Source organism: Ambystoma mexicanum, chromosome 2q (genome assembly GCF_040938575.1).
Source record: "Ambystoma mexicanum isolate Mex_15411 chromosome 2q, UKY_AmexF1_1, whole genome shotgun sequence".
Taxonomy (NCBI): domain Eukaryota; kingdom Metazoa; phylum Chordata; class Amphibia; order Caudata; family Ambystomatidae; genus Ambystoma; species Ambystoma mexicanum.
In genome coordinates this window covers 580,055,820-580,082,134 of record NC_090924.1, presented here as the reverse complement: position 1 = coordinate 580,082,134, position 26,315 = coordinate 580,055,820, and the positions used below count along the sequence as shown (strand labels likewise).

General features: G+C 45.9%; 1 protein-coding gene across 9 annotated transcripts in view; it reads left to right on the top strand.

Moving 5' to 3' along the window:
- Window positions 1-26,315, top strand: part of NUB1 (negative regulator of ubiquitin like proteins 1) — a 1,721,658-nt gene that overhangs the window by 200,181 nt on the left and 1,495,162 nt on the right. For all 9 annotated transcript variants that reach the window (XM_069647724.1, XM_069647720.1, XM_069647723.1 and 6 more), the window contains one exon: window positions 7,734-7,792. In XM_069647724.1, the coding sequence (XP_069503825.1) occupies window positions 7,734-7,792 (59 nt within the window). The remainder of the gene's footprint in view (window positions 1-7,733; window positions 7,793-26,315) is intronic.

Here is a 26,315-nt window from a genome sequence, read left to right as displayed (position 1 = left end):
GAGGTTGAGATATAAGGATTGGGACCTCCCAGATAACGTAATGGAGATTTTGCTTTCGGCCAGAAGGCCAGCAACTAAATCTCTGTACTGGCGTTGTTGGAATAAATTCAGTAACTGGTGCAAAGATAAGAATGTGGACCCTTTTCAATGTGGCACTCCTATAGTGCTATCTTTTCTATTACATCTGGCCAATCTGGGGCTCCAGATTGGGACAATAGAGGAATATTTGGTAGCGCTTTCCATATTCAAGCGCTCTCCAGAAGAGGTTTCATATTTTAAGATTCCTTTGATTGTTCAATTTTTGAAGGGGCTCACAAATATGTACCCCCAATATCTTTTCATGTCCATACTCTTATTTGAAACTTGTGTTGAAATTCCTAACTTGTATACCTTTTGAGCCCCTACATTCCTGTCCTTTAAGGCTTTTAACACTCAAAACTGTCCTTCTTGTGGCATTCACATCAGCCCACAGGGTTAATGAATAGCAGGCTCCCGTGCAAATCTCTGTATACTACCTTTTACAAGGATAAGGTGGTACTTGCAGTTAAACCTTCTTTCTTGCCGAAAGTAGTTTCTGACTTTCATTTGTCACAAAAAATCACACTTCCAACCTTCTATCCTCCTCCTCATTTGGGCAAAGAAGAGGAGAGGTTACACAGACTGGACCCAAAAAGGGCTCTGAATTTTTATATATCAAGAGTGACAAATTTGCGCCAGGATGACCAACTTTTTGTGGGTTACACCGGCCATAAACTGGGATTAGCGGAGACAAAACAAACTATATCCCGCTAGATTACTTTGGCTATAATAGAGTGCTACAGATTAGCTGGCAAAGACCCACCGGAATGGCTTTGTGCCCATTCCACAAGGGGTATGGCTACTTCCGCGGCTGTGAAGAGGGAAGTCCCTGTAATTGATATTTCTTCAGCTGCAACATGGGCATCAATGCACACCTTTTGTTAAGCTTTACTGCTTAAACGCCTTTCTTCCCAGTAAGGTCTGTTAGCAAAAGTTGTACTTGATTCCGTACATGATAAAAAATGATTAGTACTCCCAACTCCAAATTTACTACTGCTATGGGAATCTATCATAGCTGAGGAATACGTGGGAGGACACAATCCATTCGAAGAACAAGTTACTTACTAACTGTAACGTTCTTTCGACTGGATGTTCCTCCAACATATTCCTCATCGCCCCTCCAACATATTCCTCATCGCCCCTCCCATCCTACCCTGAAGTACAGTTTGTTATTTACACTACTCGTTCACGAAGAGCTTACAGTCTGAGGCATGCCTGGGTGGTCCTCGAATCATACCACGAAAAAACAGAACTGAAGCCAACGGGCGCGGCACAAGCTACTTATACGACTGGTGATGTCGACATGCTACAGAGACTGTCGAGGGACATAGACACCATGACCTTGTGCACAGCACCTTCTGCCGAAAAAAAAACTCTGAAGCAGCAAAGCTGGCAAGATACGAATATCATAGATGAGGAATACCTGGGAGGAACATCCAGTCTAAAGAACGTTACAGCTGGTAAGTAACTTGTTCTTCTCTTTGGGTGGTTTATTGGACTGCAAGTTCAATGATACTTTTTATCAGGTTCACAGGACTTAATCCGCTTTCACTTTCATAGTTACTTCTTACTGTGCTCGGAAAATATATACTTACTTTGTTTCTTCATTTATTCTGTATTTCTTGGTGTCACATGCTGTTACATTTTAACAATAAAATAGAGACTCTTGAAAACTGCACCAATATCTCCCTTGGGACGTGACCACTTCAACTATCGCTCTCAATATTTTGTTGCTCATTTATATATCTTGGATTCCCAGACAGTTCAACACTGCGTTCCCTTAAGCCGCGCCACTTGACATCGATATAAAATCTCATAAAAAAATGGTTACACTCCAGCTGGCTTTCTAGCTTTCCCACTTACTGGCCAGAGTTGAGGGATGTCTGTTATGCTCTATGGGTCTCAGTGCGGCCTCCCAGCCGGGTAAGGGCCTCCCCCTTCTCCGAGAGAGTCCCAGCTGGCTGACTCGTTATGGGAAAACAAACACACTTTGAAACATTGTTGGAGGTGGGGGGGTCCAAACTGTACCTCCTCCTTTCCCTGCCTTGCAGACTTAGCAGGGACCTCCTGCTCCACACCATGCCAGCGTCTCCACCAGTCAGTCATGGGCTTCACTGGGTTCTTGGTCCTGCTCTGTGCACCACAGCGCCCCTCTGTGTCTTGCTTTTTTTCTCCCTCTTCAGAGTATCAGCACTTCGGGATCCCCTGCTGGTCTCAGCCATGCGGCCTCCCTGTACCTGTGCTTGTCTTGCTCACCACCCTCTGAGTTTGAGCCTCCTCCCTTTATACACCTGCATCCGGTTAACAGGCTGTAGGTGTGGAATCGGAGAGCAGGTTGCCTCACCTTCAATTAACTTTTCTTTGTGACATGCCTGATCTTTCCTCTGAAGGAAACTTAGTCTTAAAGATCCAGTCCTTTGGATTGTATGTTCCCGTGTATGATGTGTGCTGCAGGGGAAACCTAGGGTAGTTAGATGGGAAAGGAGCATTACGGGAGATGTAGTGTCCCCTAGGAATTATGTTTGCATTGAGATTGAGGGACAGTGGCAGTATCCCATAAAAGCTGAGGGGATTTTGGGTAGGGGTGTGTCGGAAAGGGGGCGGGGGTACGATGTCTGACCCAAGGGCATTCCGTCCCCAAGGATCCCCTGCCCAGATGATCATCCCTCGCTCGTCTGCCCCCAGGTTTGGGATCCAAGCGCAATGCCCCTCACTTGGCCACTTGATCAAGGGATCCCGAGGGTCTACATCTCCCTCAGGTTTCTCACCGTGGCTACAGCATGCCATAAAACCTGAAAAGGGTCTGGGACCCGTACAAAGTCGGTGAAGCCCCACAATAGCAGCACACCAGGGACTGTGACACGCAAAGTCGCTGAAAGCCCTGCAACATCAGTACACTATGGACTGGGACCCACTCGAAGTCGGGGAAGCAACGTAAGAACAGCACACAGAGGTCAAGGACCTATTTAAATCCAAAGAAGCACACAACCAACGGGCTGGGGCCCACAACAAGTCAGGGAGATCCTGAGAAAACAATGAGGGGCCTGGGATCCACACAAAAGAGTGTGAAGGACTAGAAGTGAAGATAAAGGGTCAAGGACCCATTGCCAAAAGAAGGGACATTTTCAAGAACACTAAGTTCTACAGTCAGGTCTGGCAGTATAGTGAACAAGACTTGATATTACATTTGTGAACGGGAGAAGGAACAGCGGAGGAGACTCACCCCTGATACTTGGGAACTGTGTGTTTTTGTGAAATAAGACAGACTGTGAAAGAAAAGCAGAGGGAATGTGATTCCTGATTAATCCAGTTGTGTTTTATGTATACGTTTGGAGGAGCATCTGACATCAAGAACTTTTAAGTTAAAGAACAACTTGGTGCGTTTTAGAATCAAGAACTGAATATTTGAGTTGGCATCAAGAACAGAGAGGCCTCCTTCTGGACCAAGAAGATATCCAGTTTTTCCTTAGTTTGGAGTGTAAGGGACGGAAATAGGTTTGGACACAGGACGGTGAAGTTTTATTTTATTGGACATAAAATGTTGTTGAGGGTTGGCAACCCCTTGTAGAAATAGGGCAACGTAGGTTTTCCTTTTCTTTACTTTTATGTATAAATATTTGCCAACGAGCATGCCACCACTCTCTGACTCGTACTTCTGCACCCTTACACTTCTTACAAATTCTTTTGTCAAATCTTCCACTTAATTCTTTGACCTTTTTCACCCTTTTATGAAGAAATGTACCATGTATTAGACCATTTTTATCAGATTTCTTCTCAGCTAAATGCTGTCCATCATTATGTGTCTGTATGGTGCATGTGTAGACAGAAATTAGAAAAGGATGCCTTCCCTTTGACTGTCACACTGTGTGGCCCATTTACTTCAAAATGTCTTGTGGGTGCACAAAGGAAAGTGAAGGAATCCGGTGGAGAGTTGGATCCACCCACAATGCTTCTTCAGTGTTTAAGTCTTCTGGCAAGAAACTCAGAAAAGAAGCAACCAAGGCACATGGATTATTTGAAGCCTGTTCAGATAACCACCAGGGGTTATTCAGGATGGCACTGCTGCTTAGTGGTCAGTGATGTTGATGTTTAGGGCCATGGCAGCAGTTTGCTCCTCTCATAGGGCTTACTAGACTTCAAGGCAGTGCCTGATGTTGAGGAGGTGTTGATGTCTGTTTCAAGGTAAAGTCTCAAGGTCTAACTTATTGCCATCAGCGAAAAACAGGAGCAGAAACAACGTAAGCCAGACCTAATTTGAAGACTATAGTACCTCCTACTACCGAAGGCCCTTAAGAATCCTGATTCTGTGCTCCAAGTATCCCTATGCCCCACAAGGACCCTACACCTCCAAAGGGCATTTCACCTCCTCTGCCCAATACTTCCAGCTTGGACTACTGGCCCTCTTATCCATCAGTGCCTCCTACTAGGATTTCACTGACAGACAACATCTTGGCTTTCTCCAATATTCAGAGGAGAATTGCTCTGAAATTGAATATTTGTGTCTTCACATAATGAGGAATGACCTATTGTATTTAAGTTTTTGAAGCCCAAAGAACTTTCAAGACCACAGATTAGTTTGGTTCCAGGTTAAATGAACGTCATTGGGCTTCATTACGAGTCCGACAGTAGCCGTGCCTGAAAAACAGGGAGGCTGCCGCCAGACCCGTGATTCCGTTCCGCCTCCGTGATTGCCGGAATCACCGGGGCATTACAACCCCGGTGACCCGGTACTTCTGGAGGCGGAATTCTGTTAAGCCCCATTCCCATGAAGTCAGATAGGACTCGATGGGGACCATGGAAACACTGGTTCCGTCTATGACGGAGCCAGTGTTTCCATTTCCGTCTGCAGGTAGGAGGTGTTACTCCCGCCAGGCCAGGCCCGGCGGGAGTGACACCTCCTGCCTCCAGAACTCGGAATCAGCCAGTCTGGAAACAACGGTGGCGGCGCATTTACCGCCACCGTTGTTTCCGGACCGGCTGACTCATAATGAGGCCCAACGTTGAAAAGATGTCATCTCCATTCGTAGTAATGCACAGACAGAGGTGGGACAAAAACACAGGACCCGCCAATACAGAACTTTTCTCCCTAAGGAAGGATCCCAATCCAGGCCCCTCAGTAGTGTCTGCGGTCCAAGAAAGGTTTCCTTCGTCATCATTCACTTCCGTAGCTCCTCTGCATAAAGAGTCACTGGATGGGCTCTGAGGGGAAGAAGGTCTTCGACATATACAACTGCCATTAGATCTACCAGTCCTCTGGCTTTGCTGGGACGATACAACCTTTCTCTTTGAGACTCCATGGAGATAATGGTGAAATGTCTTTCTCGGGACAAATAATATGATCGTATTAAGTGGTCAAATAAGGTTCCCTATTCTCCAACTAGGTAATTAGTGATTAGAAACCTGTGACAGGTTTTGCAACCAATAGTTATTGCCATGGCTTCCTTTGTCAGAATTACTGATCTATAGGCTAATTTGCGACAGAGGTTGGTTGTGCTTCATTCTTTTTTGCTTCTCATGAGGATGAAGTCGCAAAAAAAGAAACAAAATATAGGTAATTGTACAAATTGCACAAAATAATCAATTACTCCATTACAGCCTTAGTACTGTCATACCATGGAACTGGGAGAGTTTCTAAAGGTCCTCCAAACCTCCCCTTCCGGGTGTCATGTTCTCTACCCTCTGTCCAAACTGTCTTCAAACAAGCCTGGCCCCTCTCATTGTCCTGCTGTGTGCTTGTGCCTTCTACAAATGTGGGCTCTACCCCTTCAGGGCTGACTCTCACCCATACTCCCTTCCGTGGTGAAGACGTGGCCCCTCATTCCTTCTTCCACCACTAGTTTTCACTTCACTAGTCATGTCTCTTCGTGCTCCAGCTGCCTTTGGCTAGTTCCTTAATACCACAACCTGTTCTTCTCTTCCCACCCTTTTCTGTTCTCCTCTCAACACCCGCTTCTCTTTGCCTCTTCTCACCGATTGGTTTGCTGTTTCCCATCCATACCCCACCTACTCTGGTTTGCCTCTTCTCACCCACTCTGGTTTGGCTCTCCCCTCTCCCCCCACTCTGGTTTGACTTTTTCCACACTTCCACAATGCCTCTTCCCTGCCCCCCCGGCCACTTGGGGTTGCCTCTCCCTCCCTCCACCCTGCCACACTTTTTGTTGCCTCCTCCCTACCCCCACAATTGATTTTTCCCTTCCCCCTCACTCTAGTTTGTCCCTCCCCCCACTCTGGTGTGACTCTTCCCACCACTCTGCTTTGCCATTCTTTGCGCCCACCCTACCCTAGTTTGTCACTCTTTGCACCCATTCTGGTATGCCACTTTCCTCCCACTTTGGCTTGCCTCCTTCCCCTGTTCTCTGGCTTGCCTCCTTCCCCCGTTCTCTGGCTTGCCTCCTTCCCCCGTTCTCTGGCTTGCCTCCTTCCCCCATTCTCTGGCTTGCCTCCTTCCCCTGGCTTGCCTCCTTCCCCCTACTCTGGATTGCTTCCCCCCAACTCTGCCTTGCCTCTTTCCCCCCACTATGGCTTGCTTCCCCACCTGCCCCCGCCCCCACTCTGGCTTTCCTCCCCCCTCCCAACGAGATATATATATATATATATACACAGACACACACTACATCCCCCATCCCAGTCTGCCTTCTTCTACCCACTCACGGGAGAGGTTTCTGTCGCAGTAAACTGTCTTCAAAATATGGTCTGCTAGTGGATAACACCTGAGACAGTCTACCCATCAGAGGGTAATATTATAAAATAAATCGAAATCCAGTCCCCCCCCCGCTGAGTAATAGTAAATGTATTCAAGCTTCAGTAATTGCAGTACTTCAGTTTATACTCTAAACAATGATTCATTTCTTTACTCTTTATGTTTGGATGCAAATATAATGATCAAATCAGACATAAGATAGTTATTATGGTTTTTTTAAAGGCCTCCATGCATTCCACGCGAACAGCTTTTGCAAAGCCACCAGGGTAGGGGCCTCCAGTTGCTTGACAGCTCTGCTAAATGTGATTCAGCCATGCGGCTGAGGTCATGTGGTCTGCAAGGGAGCTGGTCTGAGGTTCTTTCAAGACCAACTGCCATTATGGAGGTCTTAATGGCTGAGTTGTATAGGTGTTCTCCTCCCCACCGCTAAAAACTATCCTGGGGCTGCCTGCTTTTATTACAGTCCCTCCGTACCTGCAGTGTGTGAATGAAGTCTGAAAACCTGGTGGTAAGCTTGGGGCAGGGTTTATTTGTATAAATGAGTGTTTGTTGCGAGGAACTTGCAACATTGTTTCACCCGTTTCGTCTCGGAGTTGGAGAACAATCTGTGTTTGTTTTGACCCTCACGCAAGAGACATGATTTTCTTTACTTTTTAGTCCATACATAACGTGAAACAATGTATTCACATGGATCCTACAAACATGCATGGGTGCTGGAGGGATAAATGTATCCATAAATGAAAAAATGGCGTGGAGATTTCGTGATTTGTGATATTTTAGTTGTATAGTGTGTTCCTGCATCTAAACTATTTGTAGTTTGCAATTTGAGATGACATTTAACAGATCTCTATATGATGTACCACGAAAATATTTTGCCTACTTTATTCGTAGAAGAGATTAAAGGGATCAGCAAAAGTTTTTTAATGAATTGGTGTTTTCATTTGGCTTATTATAGGGGAAAAAGAACCGGTTGGAGACTAAACTAAGCATAACTGGCAAAGAACTGCGGTCACGGTAGGTTTGCATAAATTGCTTTGTCAGACAGCAATAAACTATGATGGGACATCATTCTGCGTTTTTTGTAACATTACATTGCATAGTATTTTCTTATGCTTACTGTTGAATCTAATCTGCCACATATAATGGGTCCAGAATGCTGCAGCCTGTCTGCTATTGCAACTGTAGATAAGCAAAAAAGGTCCACAACAAGCTACCTGCTAATATCGAATAGGGCTAAGAAAATTAGCATATATCTGATATGAAGAAAAATGGGAGAACCGTCTTATCTAACATATATAAAGCCGATATGGTCGGGGATTTATCCAAAAATAAATTTGTATTTATTTATACATAATGTATAGACATAATAAAACAACTGGGCATCAGAAAAGTGCCCAGACCCATAAAACAACTATTCACACATGGATACATGACAGACAAATACTGATACTATATATTATCCAAAGATAGTTCCTATATCTACAGGGTGATGTTAGTAGCTAATGGGTGACTTTTTGCACATTTCTTTTACAAAGCAAAAGAGAGGAAACCCATTGGGAAAGTGTCGACACGTGGTTATCCACAGCCGCAAAACCAGCCAACTTTTTCGCTTCCTCTGCCATCTTGCTGCACATTGCACTGAGTAGCCTGCGACTCTGAAGCATGTGGGACTTAGCTCCCTTCCGATAACCACGTGAAGAATAATCAAGCCCTTGGTATTGGAAGTGGTTCTACTATTGTCTATGCTGTTAACAGACTTGCTGAAAGGGTAAAGCAGGAAGATCTCCATATAGTATGTGTTACTACATCTTTTCAGAATTGCTATTTAGAAATACGTCATTCAACAATCCTTTCTACTTGGATCACAAGTGTCCTGATGAAAGCCTAAGCGGAAAATACATCAATCTACCACTGACCCTAAAGTGTGGGGCACCAGTAGTCACCGCATAAAGGCTGGAAACAGATTTTGTTTACTGTCGACACTTTCCCAATGGGTTTCCTCTCTTTTGCTTTGTAAAAGAAATGTGCAAAAAGTCACCCATTAGCTACTAACATCACCCTGTAGATATAGGAACTATCTTTGGATGATATATAGTATCAGTATTTGTCTGTCATTTATCCATGTGTGAATAGTTGTTTTATGGGTCTGGGCACTTTTCTGATGCCCAGTTGTTTTATTATGTCTATACATTATGTATAAATAAATATGAATTTATTTTTGGATAAATCCCCGACCATATCGTCTTTATATATGTTAGATAAGACGGTTCTCCCATTTTTCTTCATATCAGGTATATGCTAATTTTCTCAGCCCTGTATGATATTAGCAGGTAGCTTGTTGTGGACCTTGTTTGCTTATCTATGGTTTCTAGTCCTCCCCCAACAAGCCCCTAAAAAAAAGAGGACACAGTGATCGCTCGTTTCTTAATTACAGTGCTATTGCAACTGGACAGATTTTAACACATTTCACTGGTTTTCTGAAGGCTAAACTGACTAACCGTCATCATGCATACAGCTTTTTACATTTTGGCGCACAGATTTGTTTAGACTTGTATGGCTTCTATACCCCACCAGGCTCCTGACGCTCTTCTGCTGCAAATTTGGTTTCTATTTCACAGTTCATAAGTTACAGAGTGAGAGGCTGTGCTTTTCTAGTCCTGGCTTTGCAGGCTGGAGGAGGAGACAAAGTCAAAAGTAAGGGCAGGATGATTGACCGAGAAATTTCCCTGGTTTGACAAGGAGTATTGCTACATGAACAGAGAACTATTTCATGCATAGGAAAAAAGAACGAGGTTTGAACAGTTTTTTAGCCACTTATCTGCTCAATAAAGCAGCAATTTAGGGATGTAGCCCATACTAAGAAAGCTCAGAAGAGGTTGCAGGCATTAGACGAATTAGCCAGGACCATGTGTGATAATGAACCCTGGGCCTTCTGGTCGCTGGTTACTTGGGATGTGGATATTTTGTTCCTGATTAGTAGGAATTAGTATTTCATGGAGTATTTGGAAAAATCATTTCCTGACTCTTGATTGATACAGAGAGGTTGAGGAGGTTTAGGGCAGCGGGATGGTTTCTGCTTCTGCCACTAATCAAGACTTGACCATAGTTAAGAGTCATTTAGGGTTCTTCCCTTTTCCCTTGGAGAGGTGAGGTTGGCTCTTATGCCCTAAGCAGCAGGGAAGGCATTGGGCCAGATTATATCCCTCTGGACCTTTTTATGTCTAAGCTAACTATGTGGGTCGCTATGTTGTGTACTTGACTTAATTCAATTATTAAAACAGGAGTTTTTCCCCCATTCTTAAATTATGAAACTGTGCCCAACTTTAAGGATGATAAAGGCAGTCAAGTTGATTATAATCCTATCTCCCTATCGGATGCTGTGAGCAGGGGCGTTGCTAGGGGGAGGCGAAGGGGGCTATAGCCCCTGATCTTTTGGTTGTAGCCCCGGATAGAATCTCAGGAGCTACAGCCAAAAGACTAGCTAGCCCCCAGTCCCAACAGTTCCGACATCAGCATAGCCCTGGGTCTTTTCCAGACCTAGCAACTCCCCTGGCTGTGAGCAAAGTTTTTGTAAAGGTACTTGCAGACAGTCGCCAGTGTGGGAAGGTGAGGGGGACATTCTGTCACCTGTTCAGTTTTTTTTTTGTTGTCAGATAGACACTGCCCATCAGTACTTCCAACAAATGATCCTTATAATGGATCGTTTACTGATAGTGCCAAGAATAGACAGCAGAAGCCATATCTTTCCCCTAGCAAGCAGCAAAGGGCTGTAACTCCCTACCTAAGGTATTTAGGCAAGAACGAGATTGTGTGTGATTCATGAAAAAGCTCAAAGCATTGTTATTTACTCATACCATTCGATATGCTGATGCCTAGTTATTTCCCTTGCTAGGTTTGGTTGTAGTATAATGAAATAAGGCAACCTTCAGAAGAAGAGCATGTACCTGTGTTTTGCGGGTCTCAAGACAGCCTTTGACACTGATTGAAGCCATCAGACAGGGTTTTGCTGAGTTGGATTTCAGCCACAACTTTGATTTCTCAGATCAGATTACAAAACAAGAACTACTAATACGGAAGGGGAGATGCTAGAAATCAAGAGACATGGAATTACTTGAGAAGCTCCCCAAACTATTGATATTCCCACAATTTCAAGCTAAAATGAATGATGCACTGGGACTTATTCCTTACGAGGTTCCTCTTGGAGTGGTGGTGGGCAACTAGAAAGGTCCAAACCGATGTGATTTTCTTTGCCTGCTGCACCTTGATTTAAACCACCCATCACTTCTCTGCCCAAATTATGCCACCCTCAGGCTCAAATGGTTAAAGCCCCCTACTCTAGGAAGCATTTAAAATACATCCTAAAGAAGGTCATGTACAGCAAACAAGGTGGTTGTGAATGCTGTTTAACAAATTGTTAGGCAAGATTGTATGCAGTACCCTTTGGGTGCACTACAACAACCCTGACCTCCTGGCAATAGGAACCCAACCTTTGGTATAAGCTTGTACTATACAGGTTGGTAGCGTGTTGAGCAGCCAGGCTTAGCTCATGAGGGGTCAATGTGAGCTGTGGGGGAGTTACACAGAGATTCACAGTGACAAATATTCAAATAAACTCTTACACACAAGGTTTCTTGAATAAACAATATATTCATCAGTCAGTTAGAGTAAGCCTTCTTCATAAGGGAGCAATATAACAGTAACACTGCAATACACTTCAAAAATACACACTCTTAATATTTCTAAATCAGTAAGTATCCTTCCTTTTGGGATGGTCCACAGGCACTACCTACAGGTGACTTCAATAGTTAGGGTGCTGGGGACATTAATATATCACTGTTGCATTTAGAATCAGGTTAGAGTTTGGCAAAGAGAAAGGTTATTATGACACAACAAGAGATCCAATATTTCTTAAAGCAGGTAAATACTTTTTTAACCCCCCCCCCGATGCAAAGTTAGTTAACCCTTTCTTGGAAGGAAGACCATTCACAGAGGGAAGAAGAGTCATTCATGGAGCCAGGCTCAATTGAGCCTAAGTCTAGGTGAAACTGAAGCACTTCTCAGAGGTAGGTAAGTCTTGCACAATGTTTTTAAAAGTCTCTGTAGAATGAAGAATTCAAAGTAGGGCCACAAGCTGTTTAAGCTTGTGAGTTAAAGAAGCTATCAGCAACTCTACACAGCAACCACAACAAGTCTCACCAACAGAGAACAAGTGCAGATACAAAACAAGAGATAAGTTCTGTTGGACTGTACAGTACATTTGGGTTAAGAAAAGTGCAGCAGATGACTTCTGTTCCTGTGCAGTTCTGCAGATCCTGGTGTTCCTGTGCCCCAGTCGTGGGGACAAAGGGAGGAGATCTGGGGACTCCTGCACTGCAATGGGACGGTCACCGACCGCAACCGGCAATCTTAAAACAAGAGGCACTTCAGTGTTTCAGCTCATCGCGTCTACCGCAAACAGCAACACCTTGGTTTCTGGCTGTCGGGATGGACTTTCCTTGCATCTGGGGTCCAGCACTCTGTAGAGGTGACCCAGACTCGGTCAGTCCTGCTTCCTGGGAGTCCAGAGGATCTTTGTGGAACTCTTGGCCAACTGCAAAGCAACGCACACAATCTGGTGTTCCTCTCCCTGGCGTTTAGGTTTCCAGCATCAACTGTGGAAATACAACATGCTCCGAGAGGATGTCCAGGTTGTGGAGTCTGACAAACTCCATAGGCATTATCTTTTACATTGCGTCACACAGCACCATCAGTGCAGTGACACAGGGAAGTCTTTCAGATTTCCCAAAGGTTTAAATACCTTCTCTTGGATAAACTACTGTTTCCAAGAGCAATAAAGTGAAATTGACTTTACTTGCATTGTAACTTTCTAGACCCAGCACACACTATCTTAAAATAGGGTGCTGCAGGGGCTACTTAGTATCCCCTTTGTCTAGCTTCTCATGTAACATTTTTGTGTTACCCTTTCCTCGATGAATGGCTGGTGGCAGTGGTTTACTTTTAACTACCGTGTTGTGCATTTACCGCGGGCTGCATTCGGAGCTGCAGTAAAGCAACCAAGGGTGCCATTTTTGTCAAAATGGCCCTGGTCGTCTTTTTTAGCCATTTCTTTGTGGGAAGGTCCTTCTTGAGATTTACTGTTAGCGCCAAACCCGTTTGGTCCCTTTGTTCGCTTTGCCTTTGGCAGGATTCACGAGTGAAGCCCGCCTCTGGCTCCAGGGTGACTGGCGCGGGCAGGAAGCGAGGGAGGTACCTGAAACTCCCTGAGCTTAGTCTCCTAGGAGACAGGAAGGCACTCTTAGGTGATTGGCCGGCTGGCTGTCTGGCAAGGACAGCCACCCTGGTGGGTGATGGACAGCTAGGCTGGAATGAATGGGAGAAACCTGCATAAAAGGCCAGGCTTTTTGGCTTGGAAGGCAAAGTTGACCACTGGACGAAGGAATCGAAAGAACAACTTGAAGATGCCTGCTGCAACTCCTGGACCATTGGTTGGCCCGGTGAAGCCCTGCAGCTGTGATGAAACTCCAAATTTGTTTCGACTAGGGAAGCTCTGCAAGGACGACCTCTCCCCTTGAGATGGTGGGACCAATCAACTCCATAGTAAGCCACCTGGACATCCTCTCAGAGCTGGTTGAAATTCCACTGCAGTTGCTGCTAGAACCAAATAGCCAGGGAGAGGAACACCAGATCGTGTGTGTTGCTTTTCAGTTGGCCAAGAGCCCCAGGAAGATCCGCCGGACTCCGAGGAAGCAGGACTGATTGAGCCTGAGCCACCTCAACAGTGTGTTGGACCCCAGGTGCAAGGAAAGCCCATCTCGACAGCCAAGAGTCTGCGATGGTGCTATTTACTTAGACGCGAGGAGCTGCAACCGCAAAGTGCCACTGAATATAAGTTGGTCCTTTTCTGTCACTGACCGTCCCGTTGAAGTGGAGGAGTCCTCCAGACGTCCTCCCTCTTGTCCCCATAACTGAGGCCCAGGAACACAGGATCTGCAGAGCTGCACAGGAGCAGAATCCACCCAAAGCCCTTTTCTTCTAACCAAAGGTACTGTACAGTCTAAGAGAACGTGCCTCTTGTCATGTAACCTCACTTGTTCTTTGCTGAGACCTGTCTTGGTTGCTCTGGAGAGTTGCTAACATCTTCTTTACTTCACAAGTCTAAATAGCTTGTGGCCCTACTTTGATTGCTTCTTTTCTACATAGACTTCTAAAAACATTGTGCAAGACTTTTTACCTACCTCTGAGAAGTGCTTCAGTTCACCTAGACTTTTGCCCAAATTGACTTTGGCCTAGCCTGGCTACCTGAATGACTCTTCTTCCCTCTTACATTGTGTTTGGTCTTCCTCCCAGGAAGGGGTAACTAACCTTGCATTGGGGGGTTGTTCAAAAGTACTTTCCTGCTTTCAGAATAATTGTGAGAACTTGTTTTATCCTATTAACCTTTCTCTTTAAAGTACTCTTAAGTCAGATTCTAAATGCTAACAGTGATATATTAATGTCCTCAGTGTAGTAGTTACTAAAGTCACCTGAGGGTGTAGGAAGTGTCTGTGTGCCATCCCAAAAGGTTACATACTGATTTAGAAATATTAAGAGTGTGTATTTTGGAGTGCATTTGTGTGTTACTATTAGCTTGCCTCCTTCTGAAGAAGGCTTATTCGAAGGGATTGTGTCCTCCGACGTAATCCTCATCTTAGATATCTCCTTCCAGCTCTGCTGGCCTCGGAAAATTTTTCTCTAGAGGGCGCTGCGCGTCGACGTCCTCCGAGTCGATGTCTCTCGACAGCCGCCGTATCGACGTCGACGTCATCCTGCCTATAAAGGCTGCGCGCAGCGTCCGTTGCTCAGTTCCGTTTTTCCGCGCTTACTCAGTGCCTCGGAATACCGTTGTTCAGTTTTGTCAGGTTAATCCTATTTACCTCGAGTTATTCGATCCGTACTCGATGGCTTCTTCGTCGGAACCGACAACTCCTCGATCCGGCTTCAAAAAATGCCGAGATTGTGGGAAAAAGATGTCGCTGACTGACCCTGTGGTGTTTGGGAGCTGAACACCATTGTTCGGAGTGCGAGGACTGTATGTCCATGACAGCTAAGGCCCTGAAGGAGCGTAGGGGGAAGCTGGAGAAAAGTAAGACTTTTAAAGCTTCTTCTTCCTCGACGAAGTCGAGACATTCGTCTCCTCGTCACCATTCGCGCTCCAGGTCTCGGAGTGGGTCTCATCACTCCTCGAGATCGAAGCACTCGAAGAGGAAACGTCGAAGGTCCCCTTCTCCGTCTTCCTCTTCCTCTGTTTCTCCAAAGAGAATCCCTTGCCCCACGAAACATAGTTCCTGCGCTGAATGGGAGGAATTCCGCAAAAATATGATGAGCGTCTTCGAGAAAGCGGCCTCGACCCCCTCGAAGACTGCCGAGAGCGATGCTCTGGTCGAAAGAACCGAAGGTCAAAAACGCCGCGAGTCGCAGTACCCGGCGAAGGAAACCTCTCAAGCGCGTCTCAAACCCTCAAGTAGGACCATGACCTCCAAACCTTCGTCAAAGGTTCCGTCGACGCCGAGGTCGGTGTCTTCGACGCCGTTGTCGAAGGGACCTTCGACACACGGGTCTGTCGACTCGACGCCAGCTTCGACACCGGCCTCGACGCCAAGAAAAGTCACGGCTACGACACACCCACTGACTATCCCCAGGTCCTCGATGACGATGGCTTCGAGATTGTCGAGCAGAATCCCAATTCTGTCGAGGTCATCGAGGCCTCCGCCTTTGTTTTCGACGCCACGCTCGAAGCCTTCGACGTCGGCGTCGACGACATCGACGTTTTCGAGGCCGATTATGACAAGTTCGGCACCCTCTGCCTTGGAAATGGGGTTTACACCCTTTATGAGTTCAGAACAATTGTATGTTCTCAATTATGGAAGAGGGTGAATTGTCTGAACAGGAAGACACATTTGAGTTGCAAGGACCTGTAACCCCAATTAGAGAGGAATTTTCCTCTGAAGAACGCAGGTTAAAGGATCTTCATGATTCCTTACATGAGGCAAGTGGGTTAGCCACTTCCCCTGAGGTGGAGTTTGCTAGGCCAGACCCGGGGGAGCATGCTGAAACCCCTTGTAGAGCCTTAATGGCCAGGATCACCGAATTTATGGGGTGGTCTGCACCTTCACAATCTTTCCAACAAGATGACCTCACGGATATTCTTGACAAAGGCCCACAGGAGGATCCTGTGGTGCCTTTTCATAAAGCTCTTCAGAGGAAGATTATGACTAACTGGGAAACCCCAGATGTCGTCCCGGCAGTAAATAAAACACTGTCTACAAAATACAGGGTATCTTCTACAGAACCAGAGTTTTTGTCTAAACACCCATCCCCAGAAAGTCTGGTGGTACAAGCAGCATCTTCTACCGATGTCAAGACGGCTTATCCTACCGTCCCACAGGACAGGGACGATAAAAATATGATGCCATGGCAAAGAAAGTTTTTTCGGCATGTAGCATGGCGTTAAAATCTGTTAATGCTACTTGCACCCTTGCTAGATTCAGCCATACACTTTGGGAGTGTGCTTCTACAGCGGCTGACTGCATCCGGGAGGGAGAAGAAAGGGAGGCGTTCCTGAATATCATACAGGACGGTAAAGACGCTATGTGCGAATCCCTCCAGACAGGCATTGATTCGGCTGACAGTATCAGCAGAGCAATGGCGGCAAGTACAACAACCAGGAGATTCGCTTGGTTGAGAAAGTCTGGTTTTGCCCCAGATGTGCAAGCCAGGCTCTTGAACATGCCATTCGATGGCTCTTCTTTGTTCGGGAAAAAGGCGGATGACATTTTAGAGAAACTGCAAACTTCAAAAGCAGCAGCAAAATCCCTAGGCGCTGCAATCCGTCAGACACCTTTTCGTCCCACAGGAACCTCTGCGAGGGGCAAGTCCTTTCGCTTCTACTCCGCATTCGGAAGAGGTAGAGGACGACCGGCTCAAAGGGGACAAAGAAGAACTACCTGAGGTGGACGGAGTAGATATTCCCTCACAGGACACCTGTAGGAGGCAGGTTGACTCAACATCTGGCGGTATGGCAGGCTATCATGTCAGATGCTTGGGCATTGGAAACAGTTGCCCAAGGTTACTGCCTGCCTTTCCTACGCATACCTCAGAGTCATCCACCGGGGATCAGCTCTCAGAAAGCTCCAGATCCGCTCCTCTTGCAGGAAATTTTGGACCTGCTGGAGAAAGGTGCCATAGAACCGGTACCTGTAGCGGAGAGGAACAAGGGCTGGTACTCCCCTTACTTTCTCATTCCAAAGAATGACGGAGAACTGAGACCCATCTTGGACTTGCGAGAATTGAACAAATTCCTCAGGAAAGACAAATTCAAGATGGTCACTCTTTTTCTCAGATCCTCCAGGCCCTTCAGTTCCAGGACTGGTTAGTATCTCTGGACCTTCAGGACGCTTATTTCCATGTACCTATCCATCTCAAACACAGGAAATACCCGAGGTTCGCAATTGGCAACTCTCACTATCAATTTCGAGTGCTGCCATTTGGGCTGACCTCCGCCCCGAGGGTCTTCACCAAGTTAATGTCGGTAGTGGCGGCAAGTCTAAGGAGGGAAGGGATTCACGTCTACCCCTACCTGGACGATTGGTTGATCAGGGCTGTTTCTCCAGAACAATCTCAGATCCAGCTAAATCACGTGTGCCACTTCCTTCACAAACTGGGCTTCTCCCTCAATTTAAAGAAGTCTCAATTGATACCATCGCAGAGACTCCAGTTCATAGGAGCGATCCTGGACACTTCCCTGGGAAAAGCCTCGCCACCAGAGGTGAGGGCTCAAGATATTCTACAGATGGTTACCAAGTTCCAAGATGCCCAACGTCTCCCAGCCTTCGACTTTTTGAGGTTGCTAGGCCTCATGGCATCCTGCATTTTCCTAGTGCCAGAGGCTCGCCTGAGAATGAGATCCCTCCAGTGGGCACTGAGGACTCAGTGGTCACAATTCTCAGGGAAAATGACAGATCTTCTTCAGGTTCCCGACAGAGTGGCTCGAGACCTTCAGTGGTGGGCCTGTCAGAAGAACATTCTGAAAGGAGAACATTTTTGGCAACCCTGGCCGGAGATAACAGTAGTCACGGATGCCTCACTCACGGGATGGGGAGCCCACGCCAACGACTTGACCATCAGCGGTCGTTGGTCTCCATCGGAGTCCAGACTACATATCAACCTGTTAGAGCTGAGAGCCATCAGACTTGCGCTGAAGGCGTTCCTGCCAGCTGTACAAGGGAAAAATGTCCTGATAATGACGGACAACATGGTGGCCATGCATTACCTCAACAAAAGAGGAGGCGTAGGATCACTACCCCTGTGCAGAGAGGCGATGCAGCTCTGGTTTTGGGCAATCCAAGAAGGAATCTCTCTATCGGCAGTTCACCTAGCCGGAGAGAAGAACTTGACAGCGGACGCTCTGAGCAGGCAGAGCACAGTCTCCCACGAGTGGGAGCTAGCTCAGGAAGTCCTTCAAGAGATCTTCGCCCTTTGGGGAACCCCTCAGGTGGATCTGTTCGCCACCAGCCTCAACAGGAAATGCGATCTGTTCTGCTCAAGGGAATTTCCCCCGAGAGGAGCTCTGGGAGACGCGTTCATAGTGGACTGGGAGTTTCCGCTTCTGTACGCGTTCCCACCGGTCCCTGTCATTCCTCAAATGATCAGGAGGTTGAGAAGATTCCGGAGAACCATGATCCTAATTGCCCCGGATTGGGCCAGGAGAATGTAGTACCCGGACCTTCTAGACTTGTCCATCTGCCCTCCAATTCGACTTCCACTCAGAGAGAACCTACTCTCACAGAAGGGAGGTCAGGTTCTCCATCCAGACATCAAAACCCTCAACCTTCACGCTTGGCTTCTGAAAGGCTGAGGTACAAGGATTGGGACCTCTCTGATGATGTTATGGAGGTGTTGCTTTCGGCAAGGAGGCCAGCAACAAAGTCTTTATACCGCTGTCGTTGGAACAGATTTTGCAGCTGGTGTAGAGAACAGAATATCGACCCTTTTTCATGTGGTACACCAATGGTTTTGTCCTTCCTTCTATATTTGGCGAATTCAGGCCTTCAAGTTGGCACCATTAAGGGCTATCTCGCAGCGCTATCCATCTTTAAGCGCACTGCGGAAGAACCATCCTATTTCAAGTTACCCTTGGTAATACAGTTTCTAAAGGGGTTAACCAATGTTTATCCCCCAAGACCATTCCAAGTTCCACTATGGGATTTGAACTTAGTACTAACTTTCCTGATGGGCACACCTTTCGAACCACTCCATTCTTGTTCGCTACGGTTCCTTACCCTTAAAACTGTTTTATTAATAGCGCTAGAAGGGTGAGCGAATTACAAGCTCTTTCTTGTAAACCCCCTCACACAATATTTCACAAAGACAAAGTTGTCCTGCAAGTGAAGCCTAATTTCCTCCCAAAGGTGGTTTCTGAATTCCATATCACTCAGAAGATTACCCTACCATCTTTCTATCCTCCTCCTCATCCGGGGAAAGAGGAAGAGAGGTTACACAGGCTAGACCCTAGAAGGGCTTTAAGTTTTTACATCAGTAGACTAGCCAGGATAAGACAGGCAGACCAGCTGTTTGTAGGTTACACAGGTCACAAGCTGGGATTACCAATAACTAAGCAGACCATTTCCAGATGGATCACTCTAGCCATTCTGGAATGTTACAAACTGGCAGGGAAAGAGCCCCCTCAAAACCTTAGGGCCCATTCGACCAGAGGTATTGCAGCTTCATCGGCCCTCAAAAGAGGCGTGCCGGTTAAAGACATCTGTGCGGCCGCTACATGGTCGTCTGTCCATACCTTTACACGATTTTACAATTTTGATTCCTCCTCCAGTCAAGAGACTAGGTTTGGGATGGCTGTACTGCATTCTATTCATCAATAGAAGACAGCGTGAAGTCAGTACCCCCTCCTCCAATAATAGAATACTGCTATGGGAGCCTATCTAAGATGAAGAATACGTCGGAGGACACAATCCCTTCGAAGAACAAGTTACTTCTTACCTTGTAACGTTCTTTCGACGGGATGTTCCTCCGACGTATTCCTCATCGACCCTCCCATCCATCCCCGCAGTTCTACTTCCCTTGTTGTTGCAGTTTACGCTCCTTCAGGGTGATTAGTCTAGTCCAGAAAGTATTATTGTGGGCTACAAAACGGAACTGAGCAACGGGCGCTGCGCGCTGCCTTTATAGGCAGGATGACGTCGATGTCGATACGGCGGCTGTCGAGGGACATCGACTCGGAGGACGTTGACGCACAGCGCCCTCTAGAGAAAAACTTTCCGAGGCCAGCAGAGCTGGAAGGAGATATCTAAGATGAGGAATACGTCGGAGGAACATCCCGTCGAAAGAACGTTACAAGGTAAGAAGTAACTTGTTCTTTTGGCACATTCTGTTGTACCATTTGGGAGTCAGTCCCTCTCTATCGAGAGATGAACATGGCAGGGCTGGGTTCGACTCATGTGCGGAGTAGGAAAATTGAAATGCAAAGTATATGATGAGGTGATCCCCTAAATGTGGATTTTACAAACTCAAAGGCCCACTTTTTAGTTTTAATTGAGAGGACACAAAAAAGTAATCAATCCAATAAGGTTACAAACTCCTATGCCACGTAAAGATGGGGGGGGTTTAGTGGCAGCCACCGATTCTAATTGCGATCGTTCCCATTCTGCCTAGAAAGAGTCCCAAGCAACTCCCCTGGTAAGGCTGATCTGAGAAGAGTGCGGAATAACGGTAGATGCATTTAATTTCAAACCTTCCACACAATTAGAGTTGAAGTCAACCCCAACAATAATATTATGTTCATGTGTCTCTAGTAACCAAGCCCCAAAAAGCTCAGACCGAGCCAAATGAACCGATTTCATATTTGACCATGCTGGATTCCAGTACACATTCACTAGTAATAGTTCTTAGTTTGCTGAATTTTAATGAGGCGTACGGCCATGACGCATTCTGAAGTATGTATTAGTTATGATTTAAAGTGCTATCTATAGCTATAGCCAAACCTCCACTCTGTCGACCCATGTCTGCTCGAGTGGCTGGAGAGGTATAGGTCAGATATCCCTTCAAATCAAAGTGAGAGGTTGTCATTGTTTCTTGGAACATAAGAATGTTAAAACCTTTCATAAAATCTGAGTTGCAAAACTTTCTATTCAAATTTACAAGCCCACATACATTCCATGATAGCAACTTGATTGATGATGGGTTAGTGTTGAGTCAGACTCTGTCTTAGAACGGCAAATGTTTTAAATTCTGACTCATTCGACAACCAGTCTTGCGCATCTTTAAAGATGTTGGAAAATTGAACTGCAGAGGTAATAGAAAGAGGAGTGTCAGTGTTAGTTTTTGTCTTCTACCGTCTCTATCGCCCCTTGCGGGGGAATGGATTTGAAGACTTCCTCTGTGGATTTAATTTCATGGAAATCAAAGCCTTAATAATGTAGATCGGAATGCTTATCCCGACCATATTAGAGATTATCTCAGAACAGGAATAACATACCATGCGATTGTTGTTTAATAATGGCAATGATATTAAATCAATATCATCTGAATGTAGGGATCTCAAAGGAGGAATCTGTTGGAAAATATCCAGCAGTTTACTCCTATTCAAACATATCACTCAGTTAGTTTGAATGCTACTTTCCCACCCCATTATCTTGGAAGCCTAATGTTCATGTTGGGAGTGGACTGGCCATTGAAATGGGAATTGCCTGTAACCGTAGAGACCAATTAAGAAGTGGTTGTTTGTTCAGTTGCCCCGGTTAATAATCGAAATTCAATAGAAGATCCTGGAATGATGTTACTGTCAAGACGTGCTCCTATGATCCCCTCCTGGTTGTAAGCTTGATTAGTTTCAGAAATGGCAGATATTGCCTTTTTGGTGGATCGCAAGTAGGAAGTAATTTTTGTCTGACCCTTCATATGTCTCAATGCAGACACAGAGCTGGGGGGCAAGGTGTCTAAGGAAGACAGAGTAGTCACTCTGTCATGAGCCCACCCCTCACTTATTCCGGGGACAAATCATGGATCAGTCCCAGCATCTATTGTTGTAGCATGACAAACAATGTGTTCTTCGTTGGTAGTGGAGGATTAGAAGTGGGTAGAACCATTCCTGGTGGAATCTTAGTATTTAGCCCCTTATCTGGATTGTCCTGTGTATTAAAATCAATAATGCCATCCAACTTTTGAAGCAGGCATAAAAATGTTAGAAAAGAATTGCAGCGATTTAATTTAGGTGCTGGCAAATTTTGGGATTTTTTTTCCCTTCAATTTTTCTTCTTTTTGCAAAATTGTTTTTTTAGTAGCAGAGGCAATATGATCCTAAATATAATCGTTCGTATACTATTTCTGGGAGGTTTGGGTAAATCAAAAAGGACAGGTGAAACACTCAATCTTGCAACACATTCTACCAATGTAGTTGGTCGATTTTTGGATTTGACTAATAACTATCTGATTGTGTCTTACTAAGTCCCTTTGCCCATCAAGTACATTATTTGAGTCAAATGTTGAATTAACCTCATTATCAACAAAAACCGGCGGGATCACATTCCCGATTTTACAAGAATCATTTAGCCTTTGTATTTTTTCCTCCATCAAGGAAAGCATAACTGCATTAGTTGTTACGATGTCCTTAATTTTGTCATAGAGTCTCAGGAGAGACTCTAGGACTAAATGTTGTGCAGAGATGGAAGTGGGACCCAGAGTATCAACCTTTGGTAACATTGCTGATTGTCTTCTTAAATGAAGGTTTTTCGTAGTAAATGAGTCCAAAGTTGAGATGGTTTTGTAAATTTGATGCATCGAAATCACACTCTTGATCATGTGAATGAACTGTATTTAATATGCCCCCAACCGAGACGGTGGAAGACATAGGGCGAGCGTTGATAACTTGTGAGACTTCCATGTCCCTGTATAGTCTTAAAAAAGATTCGTCCAGGATAACAGAATTATGCTGAGTTGGGAAAGGAGGCAGCTGAGGGCCCGTTAATTGCACATTCCGGTTGCTTGTTGCCTCATCAGTTACCACACTGGTGAGTGGTTTGGAGTTAGAGGCAAAGCCCGGAGGCCGATAATAGAACTGTCAGAGCAAAGTACCCTAGAGACGTGATGCCCAACGAGATAGATTCAGGTGTCGCTCTGCGGGGCAAAGTCTGCCTCTTATCCAACAATTCAGATGTTAGAGAGTGTAAGTTTAGAAACTACCCTACCAAAGCATAGCAAGTATATTATGTTGGCCGAAAGCCAATCGGATCATAGGCCCTACATCGCCAACAGAGAATCGTCAACATAACCATAGAGCATCCATTTTGTGCTGTAATATCTGACATTTGCTTTCCTTTCCCTTCTGTTCAACGCTTTGCAAAATGTATTTTTCCACACAAGCTCATGCACAGAGCAAGGCCATGGTTTACACGTTGAGAGACTGGCACAGACAGAAATGCCAGCCAGTACAGAAATACATTGTTTCTCTCCCTCACAAGTCCTTGAAGGCGAGCAGCGAGGCATTTAATCAGTGGCCCAGGTGCCGGACGGTCTAGCTGAAGCTGTAGAAACAGGCCGTTAAAGCATGAAATATACTTTCCTAGCGGCCCCCCTTTCGGGGCTCTTCTTAGATCAAGCTGACCCGTAGTTCACGAATAGAAACGAGTAGATAACACGCTTTGGAATGTGTCTCTCCTATGAACACAGTATCCTCGCTGAAAAAGTGCCTTGTGTTCTTCATAAAAAAGAACCATGTCTGCTAATTGCAAATTGCAACTGTTGCTAAAACGAGTATTATAGATTGAGTAAGAAACGTCTCATAAATTGTCATATTTGTCATAATTGTCAATCACCGAACCCTAGCTCAAGAAGATACATTATGGGCGGTTTTGATGTGTCACAAAGAGATTGTATGATTGTCTTTTTTTTTTTTGAAAACTCTTTTTATTGAATTTTACAACATTTTTAAAACATTTTCCCCAACATAACACCCCCTCCGACTCCCAAGGCAACGATCATTCAGTTCCTGATTCTCTTTCTTTCCAGGCCCACCCTTCCCGTTTATTGTAGTTCTAGCAATCTCAGGCGTTGTGGGCACCACATCACCCTGAATGCTGTTGTAGAATGTTCGCTCTCTTCCGTCTCACGAGGTCTGGGTGACGCACGTTGCGAGACGTTAGACCCAGTCGGCCGACTGAGAATATTTGCTTTGCAATAAACCCTAGTACTTGGAAATCGAACCTCGTGTCTGTCGTATCACTTAGTGTATGGTGATTGTGCCTTGTTTCCATACGCGAGGGTCTTCAGGGCCTAGCTTGTAAAACCAGTATTGACGTCCAAAGCCACCTCCTTCAGGTAATGCACACTGTAAACAGAATCTGTTTGAGTCCAATGCTGCAAAAGTATAGCAGAGTGTAATGTGAGAAACCTGAGGGTGTTCTCCCAAGTAGACCTTGGGGAAACCCTTATTCAGGTGGCCAGGGGAGGGCTGGCGCTCCCAGATCCCAACCTTGGGGTGGACGAGTGAGGGAGGATAGGGGTATTGATATTTTATTTCTATCGCGCTCATACACCAGTGTTTCAGAGCGCGACAAGGCAAGGGAGGGGAACAGGGGAGAACAAAACAACGATCTTACTAGGCCCAGTGACATTGAGAATGTGCAAGTGCGTGGGAGAGGGGGAGGGGAAAAGTGCATGGAAGGGGGGAGAAGTGGAAAGTGTGGAGCAAAGGAGAAACAGATTAATAATAAAGGCAACAAATAGTGGTAGTGCAGCCAGCAATTGGGAAGTGCTGGGTTTAAGGCAGCAGACAGGGTAGGTCTGATAAGTGCAGGATGAAAAAGCGTTGGACTGTATGGGTACAGATACAGACCCCAGTGCAAGGGGTGGCCTGGAGGCAGTGCGGGAGGGTGGCAAGGTGAGCAGGTACCTGGGCCCGGAGGAAAGAGGGTGGCCAGGTGCACAGTGCCAAGAGAGAACAGATCATCAGGGGAGAGGAGGAGCGAAGGCAGAAGCAAAGAGGAAGGTCTTGAGGTGCTTCCGGAACCGGACATGGTTCTCCTCAAGTTTTAGAGTGGCAGGTAGGTTGTTCCAGAGGGAGGCCCCAGCCGAAGGCTGAGCTCTATCCCAAGGTACCCAGGTTATGCTCGGGGGAATGCCCCAGGTGACACGCGGTATGTTATCAGGAGAGAAGATGAGTGAGCTCCCTAAAACCTTCATGGGCTGTGCCACATCTCCCCCCCCCCTTCTTCCCATTGAATCTCTTACCCAAATCCACCGACCCCTCTGTATATAACCTATTCCCTAGGATCCCAACTTCCATTATTCCCAAAAAGCATAACTTCCAGAATCCTTGTTTCATCAGTTTCCATTCAAATACTCCCTGTCCTTCTTCTTTCCGTCCCTCCGGTTGTCATTTTCCGCCTTCCCAACCTGACAAGACAAAACACGATTCCTACAAATTGTGTATGTCATAATTCCAGCTATTCCTGTGTACCCTGCAAAGCCCACCAGCCCCTATGCTATGTTCTTCATCCCGGTCATTCTCGTCCATTTAACAAACCCTCCAAAACCTACCCTTCTGAGTTCATCCCAAACACAAATACAGAGGATACGTTTCCATATAACACCTCTTTCCCTTCCGACTCTGTAGGATGCTCTGACTCACAAACCTTCCCCTTTTCTGACACAAACACCCCACAATAGACAACGGACTAACGTTAAACCTGTGTAACTGACATGTTCCAAATGTAAGGTCAGGCAAAGTCAGGCCATTGACTCAAATCGCACACACCTGACAGCCCTTCCTTTTCCCACAGGGATAAAAGGTGGATTAAGCGAATGTAGTACGAGCAAGGGGAGTATAGCAGACAGCACGATGAGACGGCTACCACGCGGCAGTTCAAAAGAAGAAGGGCAGCGGGAATCGAGAGGTGGTGAGGAGAGAAGTGACCTTGCCCTTTTCGTCCCAGGCCCACGGAACATTAGTGGAAGAAAGCCTAAGACCGCAAACAATAGCACAAGTGTCCTGCAGCAGATGTCAGCGGTACACATGGTAAGCTTTTGTCGATAAGCAAGAGCGAGGGAAGCTTCTGCGACCGTGGTACTGGTATTGACTCAGGAGAAGCCAAAAGCCAAGCAGTTCGTCACAGCCGGTGAGTCGAGGGGAGAACCGATAAGAACCAGGCTGTGTTTAGTGAGAAACACAAAGTGGCAAGTTTTGAACCAAAGCTCATGAACTTTTGATTGAACTGTAAAAAGTATGAAGGGAAGACCAGCTATGGAGAGAACTGGCACCACGTGGGTGCTAAAGCAAAAGACTCTGGTCAGCCCCATATGAGAGAAACTACAACTACCAGAAGGCCATAGGAGGGCCAGCGAAATAGGTCAAAGTGGTCATACAGAGGATCGAGAAAAATCCCTGTACAGTTGAAAGACTTTGATCTACAAGCAGTGTAAGAGAAAGGGAAGTGAATCCCACAGTGAAAGTGAACATTGAGAAACTAAGGGAATAGAATCCCGTTAA